This window comes from Gymnodraco acuticeps, unplaced genomic scaffold (genome assembly GCF_902827175.1).
Source record: "Gymnodraco acuticeps unplaced genomic scaffold, fGymAcu1.1, whole genome shotgun sequence".
In the NCBI taxonomy this organism is placed as follows: Eukaryota; Metazoa; Chordata; class Actinopteri; order Perciformes; family Bathydraconidae; genus Gymnodraco; species Gymnodraco acuticeps.
Window position 1 is genome coordinate 758,992 of NW_022991575.1, and position 14,684 is coordinate 773,675.

The 14,684-nt window shown below is 39.3% G+C and overlaps 1 protein-coding gene across 1 annotated transcript in view; it reads left to right on the forward strand.

The window, feature by feature from the left end:
- Positions 1 to 14,684, forward strand: part of map1aa (microtubule-associated protein 1Aa) — a 56,638-nt gene that overhangs the window by 30,210 nt on the left and 11,744 nt on the right. Inside the window, 1 exon segment of the mRNA XM_034197512.1 lies at positions 13,498 to 13,580. Within this exon segment, the coding sequence (XP_034053403.1) occupies positions 13,498 to 13,580 (83 nt within the window).

The window sequence follows — 14,684 nt, forward strand, 5'->3', positions numbered from 1 at the left end:
TAACAAAAGACGAGAGCTCTTTTCTGATTCATGTGAATGCTGCTCGATCCCTTTACTATATCGGAAACGGTAGTGTACGAGGGGCTCCTGAATGCAGCACGGCTAGCACAGTGTAGGTGTGGAGCTGCAGGCCGACCCTGCTTCATCTTCATCCGCAGCAGCAGCACCGCCCCTCCCTCTGCTCCATCCACACCACTGACGGACGGTAAGACACACACTTTATTCCCGCGTTAGACAGCCTGACATCCCGCAGACGAGGCGGTGGATGTGCGCCTCTTTTCGACCGGAAGGTGATGTTATAGGAATGTTAGAGACGGGCGGCGATAGACTGGAGAATGTTCTGGAGAGGCTGCTTGTTTTATAACACCGCATCGTTAATCTGGAGCGCAATGCACTGGTAGAGGAATGCATGCATTTTTTATATTGACATTAACTGTATGTGAGGAATCGTGTTAGGATTGGTGTTTGCTGTGGTCGTGTATTAACTAGCCTTCATATGATGTGAGTAACATGATGATTAAGAATCTAATTTCATATCGTTTACATGTCCTGTTAACGAAGAGCCTACTTTTTTTTATTTGCTCCTAAAATGCTCCAATAGTAGCTTATGCTATGGGGCATTTATGTAATTATGTCACACACTGTACTTTCTGGTATGCTGTTGTGTTGAGGAAATGGCCAGGATTTAAGGAAGCCATGAGTTCCGATTGCTCCCAGCACAATCTCACATGATTTAGCCACCAGAAAAGATAAATGACACCCTCTTTTCTATTTATATCTTAAACTATATTTCCTGTAAATGGGATCTTTCTAGTTATTGAGTTAAATGATTGTTTAAAGCGTTTTTCACAATGCCAGGGATGTAATTCTACGAAATCCCTTGTTTTTTTACTAATCTCAAATGATCGAGTCAATATGTGCAATTGTAGGAAGAATGTCAACTCCTCCTTAAATCCCTAAAAAAATAAAAAGTATATAGGCCATGTCACTTTAAGCCACAGCTCTTTCTGGCATTGCTTAATTATCTTCTTTTCATAAAGGATGATAATGCAGGATACCGTTTGGAGCTAAGGTAGGCCTTTAGCTTCTTGACTTCTGCCACGCTTTAACCCACAGTGTATATTCAGTTGTCAGCTGCCCTCAATTCAGTCAAGTACATTGGGCTGACCTGATTTTTTAGATGGGGAATAAAGCATCTTCTGACCTGAAGGCAACAGCTGAGCCTCGCTGACTGTGGGGCTGAGCCTGTGGTGGGCCGCAGCAGCTGGTCGGTTCATCTGCAACCTGTGTAGGGATGTGCTGGATTACACTTCACTCTCTGAATAACCCTTAATTTATGCAACAGGCTAGACAAAAAAAAAGTCTAAAAATAGAAAAGCACACTGACGACTTGCAGATGTTTCTTCTAGTGGCACGCAAGGCAGAAAGCGTTATTTCTTTGGTGTTTTATGTACAAAATGGACATGTAAGGTTCCCCTGAGATGGCTTGTAGAAATACATAAGTTATTGTTGATTCACGAATGGTCAACCTAATTATATTATTTAAATGCAATACCTTTGGACTGTTGCTGCAGCTAACCATTTTTTTATCAATAGGTCCATCAAATGTCATTAAATTGTGAAAAGTGCCAATCCCAGTAATACAGTTTACACACCCAAGGCGACAGCTTCAGGAGAGATGAAACATCTAGTCGTTTTACAAAAGAATAACAAATAAACCTTTACTAATTGCTGAAATCACATTGAAGGCATCTTTAGTTTTTAAACAGGTAACAGCCTTTGGTGGGGGAAATCAAATAGCACAATATGTTTGATTAAATACCTCAAAAGCCATATTGCAACAATATTGCAGGGTTGGCTGTTTGTACTCTCTCAAAATATGAACACATTGAGATTTTTTGATGAAATAAGTGGGAAAATATTAGAACATATGGAACAGTCTTGTAAATTAAACACATTACATTACTTTACTGTAAAGCAGCTTTTAACAACAGGAAAAGATGACAACTATTTAGGGCTCCTCCTACACATTTCATTTTTTATTGATGAATTAAAATACATGACATTTTATATAAAATATCAGCAACTAGTGAAAAGCGGCTTAAATATTCAGACCATCAATCCAACACATTTAGATTATCATTGCATAATATATGCTCACATTAGAGAAACTCGAACAGAATGGTCTGTTGATTGGCTGATCGTCTTCATACTTCTATTGGTTGGGACAAAAACGATTTATTTGAAGATGAAGATTTTATCAATGTAACAATTAGTTTGCAAATAAAAACATGTCAATATTGGTTAGCTGCAGCCCTACTCCTGTTGTAATACATCCACCAGTTTGCCCAGCTGGTGGTTTATCATCACCACTAGAAGCTGTCTTTGAAATGTCCTTGAGTCGGCGTCCTCTCTCAGTGACTGAACATGTGGACACACAGGCTGAGCAGAGCAGCTCGGGTCATCTGCAACAGTGCTTCTGAAGGACCGTGTTTCGTAATGTCTAACTGAATGCACTTTATTATTAGATTCTCCTTTAGAAACTCCCCCACCACACACACCACCCTGTAGTGTGCTCTGTGAACTCCCATAATGCCTCAGGGCGGGTAAAGGCAGAGTGCTGAGCTCAGCAGGATCAGCAGGGTGGAGCGCGGAGGAGATGGATGCCCAGCAACAAGGATAGGTTTATGCTGCTACAGTAGAGGAGTGGTCTCCTGCTGAATGGGGTTATATTCACTCCATCGGTGGGATGATATCAAATCAGAAAAGAGCTGCTAATACTTGAGAGAGAAGACTTTCCATCATTTAACACTGATGTACTGGAAGTCTATCCCTTATTTCTGTTCTTGCAGAGCATAACTGTATTTCTATAGCTTTAACATCCAACTACACACAACAAAATCTGTGTAATCTTTACACCTACGGGTGTTTAGTACCCCTTGTACTAAATGGGTCAGTACGCTTGAAATAAATTGCTCTTCTTTTTGGTAAAGAGTGCCTGAATATTCATTACACGTGCAAAAATAATATTGATTCTAATTCGCATCCCAATGGACATGGACGATTCTGCATCTCTGCAGTGACAAAGTGTAATCCTGAGTTTGGAAATATAATGAGACCTACATTCAAAATCAAATTAATTTATAGTTTCTAACATTTTTACATTATATATTTTCACATAAGTGATAGCCTAGAAAAGTAGATTTTGGAGAAAAGGTTTTAGATTGTATCAGAATCAGAATACCTTTATTAGTCCCACAGAGGGGACATTTACGTTGTTACAGCAGAAAAGAGCCACAGACAGCTTAATGTTACATAATGTTACATGCATTAAAAAGTACTAAGTTATGATATAACAAATATAATACAAAATAAAAAGTTACACAATTTACAAAATACACATCCTGTAACAAATTCAAATTCTTTATTTATCCAGGTAAAATCCCATTGAGATCAATGATCTCTTTTTCAAGGGAGACCTGCAGCAGTAGGTTTCACAAGAAGACATAAAAACATAAACAACAGAACAACAAAAGGACATCATACAGCAAAATGTACAGGGATTACAATTTACATATCTAACCACATGTACAGGTACCAACAGCATCTGTTGTCAGTTCTTAGGATTTAGCAGGATATATTGCATTTAGCAGGATATATTGCATTTAGCAGGATATATTGCATTTAGCAGGATATATTGCATTTAGCAGGATATATTGCATTTAGCAGGATATATTGCATTTAGCAGGATATATTGCATTTAGCAGGATATATTGCATTTAGCAGGATATATTGCATTTAGCAGGATATATTGCATTTAGCAGGATATATTGCATAGTTATTAACGGAATATATATATATTGCACATAGTTGGGTGGTATTTAACAGCAAGGGGTGTTATAGTCTGTGTTGTGGTGTGTGTGTGTGTGGGGGGGGGGGGGGGTTACTAGGGGCTGTGCTGGTTGTAAAGTCTGACCACTGCAGGAAGGAAGGACCTGCGGTATCTCTCCGTGAGACAGCGGGGGTGCAGCAGCCTGTCGCTGAAGGAGCTGCACAGTGAGGACAGGGTGTCCTGGAGGGGGTGGGACACATTGTCCAGCAGGGAGGACAGCTTGGCTGCCAATCTCCTGTCTCCCACCACCTCCACAGTGCCCAGAGGACTCCCCAGGACAGAGCTGGCCTTCCTTACCAGTCTGTTCAGTCTCTTCCTGTCAGCAGCCAAGATGCTGCTGCCCCAGCAGGCCACACCATAGAAAATGGCTGATGCCACAACAGAGTCATAAAATGTCTTATAGTTAATTTCCTGTAGCAACAGTTGCATTCATTGATGAAAAAAGTGGTCATGTTCAGAAATATGGAAAATTGGATGTTATATCTCGAGATGCTTCGAGAATCGTTATCAAATCATGTCCTAAAGCCAGTGAAGACTCACTCCGCTGTTACTGTATATACAGCATATTGGTGATTGGCTTGTAAACCAGTTGCTTATAAAGACCAACATGTTTTTTATTTGGTCATCATGGGATTTAGGAACAATAAGACGAGTATAGAGAAACACCAGCCCTTGCTGTGTGAAGCTGCATATAGCCCGGCAACTAACAGTACAATTATGTGCAACGATATTTAACATTCAGTGTTGGCGGTGCTAATTGATTTTTGCTGCCGCTAATAAAATCAGTTTCTTGGTTACCTGAGGCAAGGTTTATTTTTGCAGCAATTGATAGTGCAAGAAACAGCATAGCATATGGTGTCTCACTGGCCTGTATGCTCTTTATTACAGCAGATTTGGGGTGAAAGTAGCTTTCACAGAGACCAGCTCTGGGTTGTGCCTGCTGTGAGCTGTAATTACAGTCTGATCTGTATCTGTTCACACTGGAGCTGTACCCCCCCCCACCACACACACTTTTTAATGGAGTGCACCCTTCTAACAAAACACGGCATTAAAACTAATTTAATTAGACATGTTTGTGTTCAAGTAGTTCTCTTCTAAATGATCCTTCAGTATTGTGAATACAGAATGAGAGCATGGGCCCTACTAGTGATATTATCCGAACAAAGAGACATAGGTTAAACTTTGAATAAAATAGTTCATTCAAGTAGAGCATTATTAAAGGATCACACAGGGTTGTCTCCATACATTAAATTAGAGTACATGCAATCCTCTTTACATATTAACTATTTTCATTTTCTTTGGTCAGTTTGGAACATTTAATAGCACAGAAATGAGCCTTGAACCCTAATGGCCATTACATGAATTCTATATGAGTAGTGTGTAATTATTGAGTCACTATTAGAAACACCACAATATAATTGCTTTATGTATCCACATTGATTCAAAATCCAGAAGTGAGTTAGCTAATAAATCATGGAACGCTAACAGGAAAAAATAAGCTCAGTGATTGGATTTGATTTACTGCAAATAAGTCTACTCAAAAATACTCACCATAGTATTAATTGCGTATTGATGGGGAAAACTGGTCCAAACCACTGACTCCAACACATCAAATCAGGCATCTTTCACCAGAAGTTATGTTTTTCAAGTCATTCAGCAAACAGAACTAGAAGAAATGTTGAAAAAGACTAAAAATCACACTTTGTGTAACTGACAAAAACAGAACACATTCTGTCAGTTATCTAATTACGGGACATGAAACATTAAGAACAATTAATATAGCTACCAACGACTGAGCTGTAGATGTCCACAACGACCCTAAAAAGGCATTAGGTTTGTGCTGTTATACGAACATTAAGGAGTTGCTCATTTATTGTGAGGATGATTCAACTAGGAGAGATCCATGTCTGTGTCAGAAATATCTATGTCTGTCTGCTTGATTTCACTGAGCCCACATTTCTACACTGATACATATATTAAAATACTCTGATGGGATTACAGCAGCTTGTCTGAAGAAAACCAATCAACACTTAAACCAGTTATGACGTCTTTCGAGGAGTAAGTGTGAAACCGCGTGGAAATAATGACGTACATAAGATCTTCAGCAACACTACAACTACTCAACATCTTCCTATATCTATGAATATGTCCACCTACATTAGATGTGGTACAGTATGTCTTTACTGTTTTTGATTCAGTTAGTTTCACAGGCTCTTATTCAGCCTTTATGGTAATTTCCCTAAGGCTCACCCTGAGAGCTGCATCAGTGTCAATACATCTGAGGGGGAAAGCAGCAGGTACAAATCACCTGCATGCCACAGTGATGTTCCTCTAAGGAAATGTACACTGCCTTGTTTTATCCTTAACTCGGTTACTGTTGCTTGGAGTCATGATTCTTTTTTTACGTTTCATTTCACAGTAGCTTCAGCGCACTGAGCTAGCTTAAGTCTGATGGGTGAGGTGTTCATTGATGAACCAGGACAGTAAACAGTGATTAACCTACATACATCATGTTACCCCATACGGTCTGTGGCCCCTAAGGCAAACCTTACTTCTGCTTCAGTAATACAAAGTTGGTGTTTCCGATCTGGAAGCGATGAAGCATCACAAAACTGTAACATTGAACTTATCTGTAAACCTCCAATAACACAGGCGTTGGTCCAGACCGGAATATCTCAACAGCTTGCGACACATTTTGCAAGGCATTTTTGTTTTCAAAAGGATGAAATCCCACTTGACATTACCTCTAGTGCTACCATGAGCTTGACATATGTGCCTTTAAGTGAGATGTCTTTTTTAAGGCTAAATACTTGCTAAACAAATAACATTATAGGTAATGCTTTGCTTGCTAATACTCTAAAGTCAGACGGTAAACATGACACCTGCTCAGCGTGTTAGCATTGCCATTGTATGCGTATTAGCATGCAGACCACTACATTAATCTAAAGCACCTATCATGGCTGTAGTGTCTTGTTATATTAACATTGAATCAAGTACAGTAACTGCATGTCATGTAAAAACTAACGGAGACAAACCGTAAGAGATTTTTGATGAATTATACAGCTTAGCAGACAGACACAATTAGCATGTAGCTTGTGAGCAGATCAGTTGGTATCTTAAGAGACAGATGTGTTTCTCAGATGTTAGGGACATTAAAAACTGAATAACTTGACAGAGATCAAGTGGTGAAAAACACAGGTCAAAATGTGTAGGTAGAAAACAGTTTTCCGACATGTTCACAATATCATCTTGACTTGTGTGGACTATAAAGCTACTTCTGCTGCCACCAATTTTCCAAAAGATAACTTGGATATTGGAATCGAGTGTAGAATGCTAATCGGATAGTTAGCATGCGTGTCAAATGACAGCTATTGGCCTACAAAACAACTGATTACCATTAAAGATATACTATTAAGAGTTGGACAGGTCAACATTTTTAACAGTTGGTGACGCTGCATAAGGTCAGAGGGTTGCCAAAATCAGTAGCGTCTTCATGAGGGAAACATGTTTATCGCAATCTATCCAATAGTTGTTGAGATACTATAGGCTACAACTAACTAATAATCCACAGAGCTATACGTTGGTAGCGTGGCTAACGTGTGAATTTAAGCATTTATAGACAAAGTTTCTCCTAAATTATGTTTACAACCTTCATTTTATAATAATCACTCGTTAGCAATAATTACAGTACGGCCAAAGAGTGCCAATTACCTAGCTCATTATATTCACATTCCCTGCTTTGACTAATAGCCCTCTGGATGAGTCAGACCAGTCATAAGGAGGCCATCTTACTGCTGTGTCATAAAAGGAAAGATATAATTGACCATTCTGCCATTTAATATAAAATAACTTATAATAAACCTGATGCCAGCTGGAAACCGGACAAGCAGCAACCTGCCGTAACACAGAAACAGCCCCTTAGTAGTTTGTTCTTGTGAGCTTCTGAGGACAAAAAAGGTTTTAATAGCTTGACTCAATTTGACTACAACAGGTGAGTTTTTGAAATCATCCCTTACTTTTTATATAAGGTTAAAAGAGTTGTGTTGTGTAAAAGTTATTTATTTGAGATATCTTACAATATCAGTACATTGTTAAAGGTAGGGTAGGTAAGAATGGAGAAACCAGCTCGAGTGCGCTAGAAATTGAAAATACACAGCTGAAAAAAATCTGCCCCTTCCTTCAGACTTCCTTACAGAGCCCCTCCTCCAACACACATGAACGCGCACATGACCAATGAGGGCACGAGATAAGTTTGTGCACAGACAGGCAGGTAGGCCATCCAATTATTTTAGCCGGGTCGTGCTTTTTACAGTACTACGGCTTCCACAGATTTTATGTATTTATTGTCAAGGCATTTAATGTATTGCTATCGGGATGTTAAGAGCATTCCATGGAATATAACAAAAAGTGTTTCTGAAGTGAATTACCTACCCCACCTTTAAATGGAGGCAGATGGAGAATATGTCTGAATGTGTCCAGAGTCAGCGCTTCCTCTGTCTGACTGTATATAATATATGAGCATGCTGAATGCTGAAAACCAAATGCTGAAAACCACCACCGGACATATTTTTTTTACTCTGTGAGTAAACAATAAGAGGATGTGGAGTCATACAGAGTGACATATATGGGACATGGTCTACTTTACTACACAAACATCCACAAACACACCTCTGACATCTCTCTGGACCTCAGGTAGCGTGCCAGTATGAAGCTGTGGCAGTGAATGGGCAGAGAATGTGTCGCAGCCGGCTGCACACCGCTTCCCATCATGCACCAGAGGCACGAGTGTGTGGGCTCACTGTGCTTTTCATTAATTCCTTAATGCTATGAAACTCCCACTCACTCTCAGACATCTCACTTTGATTTTCAGAGAGGGAAGCTTTTCTTCTGCACCATCTTACTTTGTAAAGCTCGGTGAAACAAAACATATGTACCAGATTGTGTGCGGCCATATACACTGAACAAAAATATAAACGCAACACTTTTGTTTTTGCTCCCATTTTTCATGAGATGAACTCAAAGATCTAAACATTTTTCTATGTACACAAAATAACCATTTCTCTCAAATATTGTTCATGATTATTGCACAGGTGTGCCTTAGGCTGGCCACAATAAAAGGCCACTCTGAAACGTGCATTTTTGCTTTATTGGGGGGGTCCGAAAACCAGTCAGTATCTGGTGTGAGGGTTAGGGTTAGGGTAATGTTGTGAATGGAGTGGCCCATGGTGGTGGTGGGGTTATGGTATGAGCAGGCGTATGTTATGCACAACGAACACAGGCCACTCGATTCACAACATTACCCTAACCCTACCCATCACACCAGATACTGACTGGTTTTCGGACCCCCCCAATAAAGCAAAAATGCACGTTTCAGAGTGGCCTTTTATTGTGGCCAGCCTAAGGCACATCTGTGCAATAATCATGCTGTCTAATCAGCATCTTGATATGCCACACCTGTGAGGTGGGATGGATTATCTCGGCAAAGGAGAAGTGCTCACTATCACAGATTTTTTCAGATTTGTGAACAATATTTGAGAGAAATGGTTATTTTGTGTATATAGAAAATGTTTTAGATCTTTGAGTTCATCTCATGAAAAATGGGAGCAAAAACAAAAGTGTTGCGTTTATATTTTTGTTCAGTGTATATATATAAGACACTGAAAGTCTCAAAGGTTTCCAAATCAACCACAAGGTCAATTTAGTAGCTCTTCTGAGGCTCTTGATCATGTCATGGCGTTGTCAAATTGTAATGGTAAATCTAGATTTAAAAACATTTTTCATTTTGATTTACAATACTTCTTTCACAGCAGTTCAAGGACTTATTTTTAGCTTTTCTAAGTTGAGGCAAAAGTACATTCTATGATCGAATACACAATCTTTTTCATGAAGAGAAATGGAAAATTGAACATTAAACATTTCCTAAACTAAACGGTGAACATTCCAAATGTTGAAATCAAAATAAATGATTGAAAAGACACAGAACGTTTTGTAATTATTAGATATTTTCTAATAAGTATGAGAGAATAAATCATAATAGAGATAAATAAGTCATTATCCTCTTTGGAGAAAGCATTTTACTTCATTAGAAATCCTTCAAGGTCTTCATCTCAATTGTAACTGATTCAAGTTGTATTAACCATTGAGCTTGCATGTCAGATCCATATACATGAACAAGTATAAGCAATATTCTGCTGATGAAGAAGAACCCTGGTGTGTCAATGAATGAGCTTTTAATAAGATAGTCATGTTTGTGTGTAGATGAGGTGAAAAGGGGGCCTCCGGTGCCTCCTGTGCACATGACCCATAATTCCTTGCTGCATCTCTGCATTGTGACAAAACACTTCAGCCAACTGATATGAACGCTGTGCATGTCTGAGAAGCTTATTAACCGCCTCGCTCTGCTCATTCCTATTTCAAGCTTTCCAAGGACAATCTCCTGTAAAACCACTCATGTGCCCACACATCATTCAGACTGTTATCATGGAAACAAATGTAGTCTGGGCTTCTGTGGCTCATGCTTCATCTAGCTGAATACAACAGACTAATAATGGAAGATTAACTGGAGGAGGATGGATACTAGTAAAACTGTGACACTCTGTCAGCCCTGTTGGCTCCGAGGGATAAAGTGACTCAAGCACAGCAGGCATGAGATTATAGTGGTGTATAAAACCTGTACTGTTCCCTTTATAACAACTGGATAATGACTGGTCAGTTTTGCCTGTGGATGATATGATGGAAGTGAAAAGTTTGGACTCAACAGCTTCAGGCGTACGGCTGTATAGATGCCAGCTAACATACTGGACTGTAGCTATATAGAATCTCTTTAAAAAAGAAAATCCAAACTCAAAAGCCACTTTCTAGCTTTTTCCAGGGATTTGAAGTGTGCCTTCATCAGCAGAATTATGCTTATACTTTGTCATATATTTGCATCTGCCATGTTTATTTTTAAGTTTCCTTTTCACAATGTATTAGGAGTAGTATGTCCTGCTTGACACATTACAATGGCCACGATAACCACTGATAACACTGACAATGGGTGTGTACCGATAGGTCAAACCCATATCATGACTGGATTGACACAAGTACTGTTTTTCCCATTCATGACATTTACTTAATGAAATTATTTTTTAACTTGATTTCTTTTATGACTCTCGTGGTGAACAGTGAGTCTAACCGAAAGAGGTTAATACCTGCTCTCCTTTCTTGTAGTGCGATGTGAAGGTCGTCATGTCTCCTTTCCAGCAGCACTTAGTCTTTCAGATGTCTTTCTGTCTGCTGTCGGTGCTCCAGTTAATTTGATGTCATAACGGTTAAAGGCACTAAAAGAGATAAGACAACAATAAATACGGTTAATGTGAAGCTCCTCCGTGAGGGCACTCAGCCCTCCTTGAAATAAGGTTGTCAGATGTAGCCCTGCTTTATAAAGAATATTTTGATGCTCCTAGTAAATGTTTAAAATAGCCCTCTGGCAGTCAAACAATGCAATTAATCCCCGAAAACACTTTGTGTCCAACATTTAGGTAGTAGTCTATTTTTATTTCAATATCACAGAAAAGGATTAGGTTCACATGCATTTTCTTTTTAGATGAAATAAGTATTCTGACTTTAATCTCAGAACTTTTGTTCAGATCTCATAAAAAGAAAATTCACATGTGGACCTAATCCTCTTCCGTACAATTGATATGATCCAACCTCAGAATTGGGGTGTTTACAGACTCGGCAACTTTTTAATAAACAAAATTGTTGCTCCCTCTAATGTTGCCAGTAATATTCATGAGACAGCCACAGTGTGAACATTTTCTTCCACATGCATGTTTGCTGACTGGGATTGAATGCACCTGTGTCAGCAATTATAGAGAGCCAATCAGCTGGCACCTGAGAGCATAGCTGGTAACTATGGTAAGGACATAAAAAAAACTCACAAATGTAGGGCCGACATGTGGATTGTGAATGTTTAATATTTAACATAGTTCACATGAATGCTGGTCTTTTACATTCACATCAATAAAGCATGTGCATAGTTCAGAATCCCACTAATGAGCAACCAGTCTTCCTCAACATATTAAGAAGAAGAAGAAAAAAACCCTGAATGTCAATATTGGCATTGTTTTTTCTATCGGCACAAGTTATAAGAGTGTTATTAGACCCATGTTACACCAATATCTCATCCATATTACAGAGCAAAGACATTGTTATAACACCCATTTCACACATGGACACATCCTGTGAAATGACTGTATCCCTCAGGAAACGTAAACCATTTAAGGGTTCAGAGTGCAATATTCATGCTGCATAGAGTAACTGCCTGTTGTTATTTTTACATAAACAGTCTCCAGGGTTCAGATTTAAAAGAAACAACCCGAAACCACCAGTCCGACTCTGCTTGTTTGATCAGCAGCTGAACATACTCAGATTGTGAACATATTTCAGTGGTAAATGTGACAGTAAAACAACAGCATCCATAAACTGGGCCCCAGTGAGTTTACCCAGCTGCTGATCTAGCGTTGGCTGTTTCACAAATTAGCTCATAATTCTGATTCGTTCCGCAGGATGCTTGTAAAACTGGTACATTGCAAAGTGACACTGCTGCCAGTGTGTTATGTACCTGCAACCTGTTTATGAATGTAAGCTTCCCTGACCTAACACATAACCCCAGAACAAAAAAGAGATGTCATTTCCTGAATTAATTGTTCCACCCCTCATTGCCCTTGCCTCCTCTTCCAGCAGGGGAAAGAGACACAAACACCATGTGACAGCTCCTTCACATTTTTGAGGCGGAGGAAGAGAACATCTTTCATGCTAAAAATAGATCCCCTGATGAAGCCCCTGCATGCTTATAATGCGGCTGCTGCTACGCTTTGGCCCTCGCCTTCACCTCTCATACTATGTGATGCTGCGTGCATACTCTCATGCAGTACGAGCCTCCCCTCCCTCTCACAGAAATGCTGCAATGCGTCTCCCTCAGCCAGGACTGGGTCAGTGTAACTCAGCTAGCAGCAATAGCCATAGAAGCATCCCCATAGCAACAGCAAATGAGGATTATGGCTGAGGGATTTATTTTGTTGCGTTATTGTTGTGATTGTGTATGAAAATAGCTTCAGGATTAAACTTGTCTAGGGGGCTTTAGTTAGGTTCAGTGGAGAAAGGAGATGGCTAGTTAGCAAAAGAGGAGACGGGGTTGAGGACACTTCTGCAGTGTGACAGATGCTTGAAGATAGGGTGTTGTATTGTCATTAAATTAAAGTGGTCATAGGATGTTTTTATTATGGGAAACATTGTTTTTCCTTCTAATTTGAGCTTTCAATGAGTCAGACATGCCAACATAACTTCTCATTCACTTAATCATTCCTTAGACCAGTGGTTCTCAAACTTTTTCTGTCAGGCCCCCCCTTTGGAGAAAAAAACAAGTCGGGCCCCCCCCCAATAATTTTTCAAATGATGATTTATTTATTTTTTTAATCTTTTTTTGTTGTTGTTGTAATAACCATTTTTCCTCCTGGTCTCTCCCTGTCATGCCCAGTCAGAAGGAGGCCTCTGTTACTCATCAATCATTATTTGGCCTTGGTATAGTCTTACGTTTTTTTCTTTTACTGTGTTTACCGCAGGCCAGCGGATTCTCCAGTATCAGAGTGACGTCCTCGAGACAGTAGTGCTGGTGAACCCATCAGAGGAGACTGCTGCCTCAGAGGTAAGTCACACCTGGAGAACACAGACAACGCACAGCATGGTGTTGATGAGCAGACTCTCTGAATCTAAAAAGTCTTGATTGAACTTGGTTTCACTCACCAAGAACCTAGCAGCTCCTGCTGTTCAAGACTCAGCTTAAATGGGAGGTCCATGTCTCTACTGCTTGTGATCAACAGAAAAACACACAAAGTGTGATTCTCACATACTGCTTTGTGTTATAAATAAACCCACTCAGATGTCTCAGATCTGACTGTCATGTGTGAAAATGAGTCAAATGTTAGCATAGCATTTGACTGCTGGTGAAGAAAAAAATCTAGAACTTTTGAACCTTGTTGTTTTCATTATTATTTTTGTCTAGTGTAGTATGATATAGGAAAAGTTTGAACCTACATCATTTAAACTATATATTTGTTATACACCTGATGATATCCCTAGAAAGAAAACCTGTTTGTTTACAATCATACTGCACTTTGCACTGTATTTTACTTCTGCATTTCAGCTTTATTTTTTTGTTTCAGGATCTTCAGCTTCTTGACGAGAACCAATGATTTGTGAAACAGCCTTTTGCTAGCTAAAATTACAAGAAAATATTTCCTTTTCCACTCTATTTTGATGGAGGCAAGAGGTAGTGATTAAAACTAAAACGTCTTGGGAGCAATACTTTAGACTGCATCATTTAAATATGTTTTTATTGTATTGACTTATACACTTTGATTTGAAGTCTTTAACTTTCGCTTTCCATTCATCATTCTTAAGTATTTTATCTCTCACTGGCTCGATGTTGCATGGATTGTAGCCTTTATTTAACCAGGTGAAGCCCCTTGAGATCAAAAGATCTCTTTTTCAAGGGTGACCTGCAGGACATTAGTTACATATGTAACATAAAAACAACAGAACAACAATAAGGATGACATACAACATAATGTACAGTTTACAAACTCTATTTACAGAGACAGGTACTATGAGTATCAAACAGCATGTCACCCAGCTGAGTTTTAAAATGATGCAGGGGAACCAAAGTGCTCAGTTTTAAACATGTTTGCAGACTGTTCCAATTTAGTGGCGCTGCACAACTAAAAGCTTTCTTCCCTAAGACAGTCCTAGC